Below are 5,644 nucleotides of genomic sequence, written 5' to 3'. Positions count from 1 at the left end.
TATTGTTGGTAGCTTTTCCAAGATAACTGTAGAAAATTGCATGTATGTTGCCCTTCTCGTCTCTCATGACTCCTCCATACCCAACATCTCTAGGATTTCCTTTAGAGGCTCCATCTATGTTAAATTTTAAGAAACCTCGAGAAGGGGGGTGCCAGAAAGCCTCTCCTTTTGAGGTATGCTTGTTGATCTGCAGAGGGCTTTGAGGGAGATGTTCCTAAAGCTCCAACTTTTCCAGGATGCTTGCCTCTCTGTGACCTATGGGTTTACCTGCAAAGAAACTCCCAAGGGTGTTGACCGTTTCCTTGAGTTGCTTAAGGATTAGCTTGATGATGTTGCTCACCGGGCTTGTTTTGTCTTTGAAAATCCTGTTGTTGTGCTCCTTCCAAACATTCCAGATTATGAACCCTGGAGTCAAAGCCCAGGCTGCATTTATTGTCTCATTGTCCGAGAAATCTTGTCTCCAATTCTTTAGCGTAGCAATGATATCATTTTCCTGCCTGTTTGTCTGCTCAAAGACATTTCTAGCCCAGTTCCATAATGTGGCAGTGAAGGAGCATAGATTGAGGAGATGATTTGAGGTTTCTTCCTGTTGTCCACACAGGTGACATCTGGAGGGGCCAACAAAGCCTCTCTTTCTTAGATTTTCCCAAGTGAGAATCTTGCCTTGTTGAACCAACCACTTGAACAGTTTGATCTTCATCCAATGAGGGTTAGTCCAAAGGTTTTTCCAGGTCTTGTCAGTGCTTGGGAAGTTAAGCCCTGTAGCTATTCTTTTGGCTTCTTTAAGGTTGAAGATACCTACCTTATTACTTCCCCATCTTAATTGATCATCTGAAGTTGAGGTTAGAAGCTGCCTTTTTTCCTGAATATCTTCAAGGGCTTCAGCTTGAGTTTTCAGCGTGTTCATCTCATTGTAAACTGGAAGTTTCCATATTCTCCATTTGCCATTATTCCTTGACTGATCCCAATAGTCACTCACCCTAATTAATCCTTTGTTTATGGTATCTACCTGGATACTTGCTAATTCCTCACTGCTGAGATTGCCTTCCTGCTGCCAATTGTCCTCCCAGAATCTGGCCCATTTTCCACTTCTGATCTCCTAGAAACTATGTTTTTGAACTAAGGCTTTGTTCTCCCAGGCCCTATTCCATACTTGTGAACCTTTCACTTGTCTTGTCATTCTTATAAGGTTCATTTCCTGCCAATTCATTGCATACTTTTGTTTCCATAGTTTAGCCCAGGGGGCTCGTATTTCCTTCAGCCATCTCCACCAAACTTTAGCACCCAGAACTCTATTTAGAATTTCTGGGTCATGTAAACCCAAACCACCATGGGATTTAGGTTTGCATATCCTATCCCAAGCCACCAAAGCCCATTTCTTCTTCTCTTCACCTTTTCCCCAGAGAAAATCTCTTTGAATGTTTCTAATTTGATTAATGACTCCAGTTGGTGCCGAAATGGTAGATAACATATAAATAGGGATGGTTTGGAGGATTTTCTTAGTGAGAATTAGTCTCCCTGCTAAATTTAGGGCTCTATTTGTCCACTTGCTGATTTTGTCTTTCAATTTATTCAAAACAGGCTCCCAGATGTGTTTGTGCAACGGTTTGTCGGAGAGGGGAACTCCCAGATACTTCGAGGGCAATGAATCTCTTTGAAAGCCTAAAATTATGGATAGGTTTCTCTGAATCGAAATATCAGTATTGAAAAAGAAGATCTTTGATTTTGTAAGACTTACCTCAGTGCCCGCAGCCATTGCAAACTCATGCAAAATTTGCTTGAATGCTTTGGCTTCTTTGACTGTAGGTATGCCTTGAAGCATAGTATCATCCACAAATTGCTGATGTGTCACCGTGTCTCCATCTCGAGTGGGTCTCAGTCCTTGAATGCTTCCTTCCTCCTTGGCAGCTTTGATTTCTCTACCTAACCCTTCCATCATTAGAATAAAAAGGAAAGGGGAAAGAGGATCACCTTGCCTGAGACCCCTTGTAGGCTTGAAGGTTCTGGAAGGAGAGCCATTGAGAAGAATTGAATAGCTGGCAGTGGTTACAAGAGCCATGACCCACCTAATCCAATTGTAGTCAAAGCCATAGGCTTTTAACACCTCTCTTATGTAAGTCCAGCTAAGTTTATCATAAGCTTTCGCTATGTCCAGCTGAATTATCATCCCTGCCTGCTTATTGGTGTTGAGTGAATGAACCACTTCATGGGCTTGAATTATGTTATCGAGAATTTGTCTCCCTTCCACATAACCTGTTTGCTCCTCTGACACCAGGGTTGGGAGGAGGGGTTTGAGTCAGTTGGAAATTACTTTGGATATAATTTTGTACACCACATTGCATAATGCTATAGGTCTAAATCTGTCTGGAGAGGTGGCCCTTTCCTGTTTGGGGATTAGGGCTATGAAAGATTCATTGAGCGCCTTCAAGACAAATTTAGATCTTCGCGAGTCTTCCACTACCTCCAGTATATCATGCTTTACAATCCTCCAGCATGTTTTGAAAAAGTCCACATTGAAGCCATCTGGGCCTGGAGCTTTCCCATTATGCATCTCTGTGATGACTTCCTCAAGTTCCTTCCCTATTACTGGTCTGTTGAGATTGTGATTGTCTTCCTTGGAGACCAGTTTAGGAATATACTGAGTAAATCTTCTCGTAAACTGTGATCTATCTGTTGTGGTTTCCTCAGCAATTTCCTGAAAATGCTGGACCAGAACCTCTTCCATCTCCTCATGAGTATTTTTCTCTGTTCCATGATGATCTATGAGTTTCACAATTCTATTGTTGTTTCTGTGTGCAATGGTGGATTTGTGAAAGAATTTGGTGTTTCTCTCCCCTTCCTTAATCCATTGGACTTTGGATTTCTATCTCCAGAATATTTCCTCTTGTAGACATCTGTTCTCCCATTCATGCTGAAGTGAGTCTGCAAGCTTTTTCCTTTCCTCTGAGTAGCCTTCTGTGATGAGAATTTGGTTTATTTCCTTTAGTTTCCCTTCCACTTCTCTTTTAGCTTTGAAGATGTTTCCAAATTCATTCTTATTCCACTCTTTGAGTCTGCCTTTAATGTGTTTGAGCCTGTGATGTAGAAGGAACATCTTTGTACCTTGTAGGTGAAGCTCTTCTTTCCACCATTTCTCTATGTTTGTGAGGAAATCTGAGTGCGTGAGCCATACATTCTCAAACCTGAAGGGGTTGTTCCTTGGTTTATCGATTAGAGAAGTCTCCAATTGGATGGGCCAGTGGTCAGAACCACCAAAAGGTAGGATGAACGCTGTCAGGCTCCTTCCAGTGAGTAGAAGTTCCTATGAGATGATAAATCTGTCTAATTTTGAGGCTACTTGGGTAGAGCCCCCTCTTTTATTATTCCAAGTGAAAATCCCATTGCCAGTGTCCATATCCACTAGTTTCATTTTGGTGAGGAAGTTCTGGAAGGCAACTAAATCCCTTCCAAGTGTTCTAGTTCCCCCCTTTTTTTTCCGTGAGAGATTTTATCATGTTAAAATCTCCCCCTAGAATCCAAGGTAAAGCAGGGTATCTCTTTTTCATTTCTTCCATAGAAGTGAGGAGCCAAATTTTATCTTCCAGTGGTTGAGGGCCATAGACATTGGTGATCATGTAACACTGCCTGTCACCCACAGGTTGGATAATCAAAGAAAGGTGGTTTTTGGACACCTCTGCATCCTGCAATCCAAATTTTTGAGGATCCCAAAGAGTAACAATGCCACTAGCAGAGTTATTTTCCTTGACCTCAAGACATTCATATCTATTTAACCATTTTCTATGTTTTTCTCTGACCTTATCAACTGAGCATTTTGTTTCCTGAATGAACACTATGTCTGGTTTTTCCTCTCTGATTCTGTTGATTAGATTTCTATGTTTTCTCCTACTCCCTAGTCCTCTAATGTTCCAGGTTGTGATCTTCATTGGGGTGGGTAGTGAAGGAGTAATTGGATAGGTCTTTCATCCTACCTAAGTCAATCATGAGTTTTCCACATTCAAGCAACAATTCTTTCTGTCTCTTTCTTCCTCTTCTCCTTCCTGGGTTTTTAGCCAATTTTCCTGTTATTAACCCCATTGAGGAAACCCCTTTGTTATCCTGGTTGTCATGTCCTATTTTGACTCCTAAAGCTTTTTGGTGTGACTTGTTAAGGAATATATATTGTATTTTGTCAACTTCCTCTTGTGGTATGGAGTTTATTCCCTGGTTGCCTCCTTGCTCTAGAAACTTTTCTAGCTCCAGGTTCTCCATGTCCAGGATCTCCTGTAAGTCTTGGTCCTCTGTGCCGCTTTCACTTTGAGTCATATCGTGGTCTTTTTCTACTTCCATGTTACTCAATGGGTCTGTTGTGTGTTCATTCTGTTCTTGTGTGAACTCCATGCTTGTCTCTTTTCCTTTCCCCCTTGCTGCCTTATTTTTTGTTTTCTTTGGAGTTCCTTCATCTTCTTCTCTTTCTTCTAAGATCTCAAAACTATTGTGACTTCTTGTTCTGTCGTCATTAGGGTTCTTCTGTATCTTTCTTCCCCCTCCTTTCCCTTTTCCTCCCACTTTAATAAAACCTATTGGGTCTTGCCCTTTGTTGGTGTTTTGGTATTCCACCTTCTTATTAAGAGGGCAATCTCTAAATAGGTGGCCATGCTCGTGACATTTGCGACATCGGAAAGGAATGTGCTCATAGTCAACTGCCTGAACCCATTCATCATCATAGACTTCTAGAATGACCTCATCCGGAAGAGCTCCTGATAAGTCCATCTCAACACATATGCGTGCATAGGAGGTATACTTTCCTCGTAGCGTTGCCTCTGAAATCTTTAAAAAATGACCTAATTTGTTGCCTATAGCTTTTAAAGATTCTGGCATCCAATAATCCAAAGGTAAGGAGTAGAGTCTAATCCATACCGGAACTGATGTGAAGGTTTCTCGCTCTGGCACAAAGTTCATCGTCCACGGACGCATATAGAGACCAATAGTTGCATAGAAGTATGGTCCTCCTTCAAAAATCCTATCTCTATCCTCCAAGTTCGTAAACACCACTGTAAAAAAACCTTTGGATCCTAGATGTATATTTAACTCCCCTTTTGGTTTCCAGTTGTATTTTATCCAAGTGTACAACGCTTTCTCCGTCGGCCAGATTCCCATAAACTTGCATATTATAGCATAGTTTGTCATGTGATCCCTGTGCTCTTGCAGTGCTGGATCATTCAGTATTACCCGCGGTTTATTGCTGGACTTTGGCTTACAGGGCCCCATCTTAGTTCTGTTCTCTGCTCTCTGACCTCTGTCTTCTACTTTCCCCTCCCGTCAGTCTTCCTCGTGGGTCCCATCCTCTACATGGGTTTTGTAGCCTTCCTCCTTCTGGGTTTCAGGAATTTTTGTCTTGTCCTCCAAGGAGTGTGGAGGCTTGCTCTTATTCCCTGCTCTGCCTCTGCTTGAAACCACCTTACTGTAGGAGGGAGTGGAGCTCCCTCCTCCCTATGCTTCCATGGTTATTTTTTTACCTCTAATGCTTCCTTTGTTGAACCCTAGCTCCTCTCAGACAAAATATGACTTGTATTCATTACCATTTCGAATACATTTATGTTTTTCAATGTCTGCAATCTCAAACATGTTTCCTGTTGTTAATTAAATGCAAAGTTCTAATTATAAG

General features: G+C 41.7%; 1 protein-coding gene across 1 annotated transcript; it reads right to left on the bottom strand.

The window, feature by feature from the left end:
• Positions 1–214: 214 nt before the first annotated feature.
• LOC149164607 (uncharacterized) lies at positions 215–1,936 on the bottom strand. The gene is made up of 3 exons (XM_089429543.1): positions 1,154–1,936; positions 803–1,048; positions 215–505 (listed from the first exon to the last, which is right to left on the bottom strand). Exons 1-3 carry the CDS (start codon positions 1,934–1,936, stop codon positions 215–217), a joined length of 1,320 nt encoding a protein of 439 aa, XP_089285669.1.
• Between the last annotated feature and the right edge of the window lie 3,708 nt (positions 1,937–5,644).

The sequence above is a fragment of the Pinus tabuliformis genome, chromosome 5_1 (genome assembly GCF_031772625.1).
Source record: "Pinus tabuliformis cultivar Carrire ecotype Pingquan chromosome 5_1, CPIR1, whole genome shotgun sequence".
Lineage (NCBI taxonomy): Eukaryota > Viridiplantae > Streptophyta > Pinopsida > Pinales > Pinaceae > Pinus > Pinus tabuliformis.
The sequence above is the reverse complement of the archived record's forward strand: the minus strand, read 5'-3'. Positions and strand labels throughout refer to the sequence as shown.

Bases quoted from the DNA above. Each gene is read 5' to 3' on its own strand.
- LOC149164607 (XM_089429543.1), bottom strand. From the start codon at position 1,936: ATGGAAGGGTTAGGTAGAGAAATCAAAGCTGCCAAGGAGGAAGGAAGC. The intron at 1,049-1,153 runs GTATGGAATAGG...AATTGGCAGCAG, and splicing joins GACAAGTGAAAGGTTCACAA to GAAGGCAATCTCAGCAGTGA. The intron at 506-802 runs GTAGGTATCTTC...GTCTTTGAGCAG, and splicing joins TAAGATGGGGAAGTAATAAG to ACAAACAGGCAGGAAAATGA.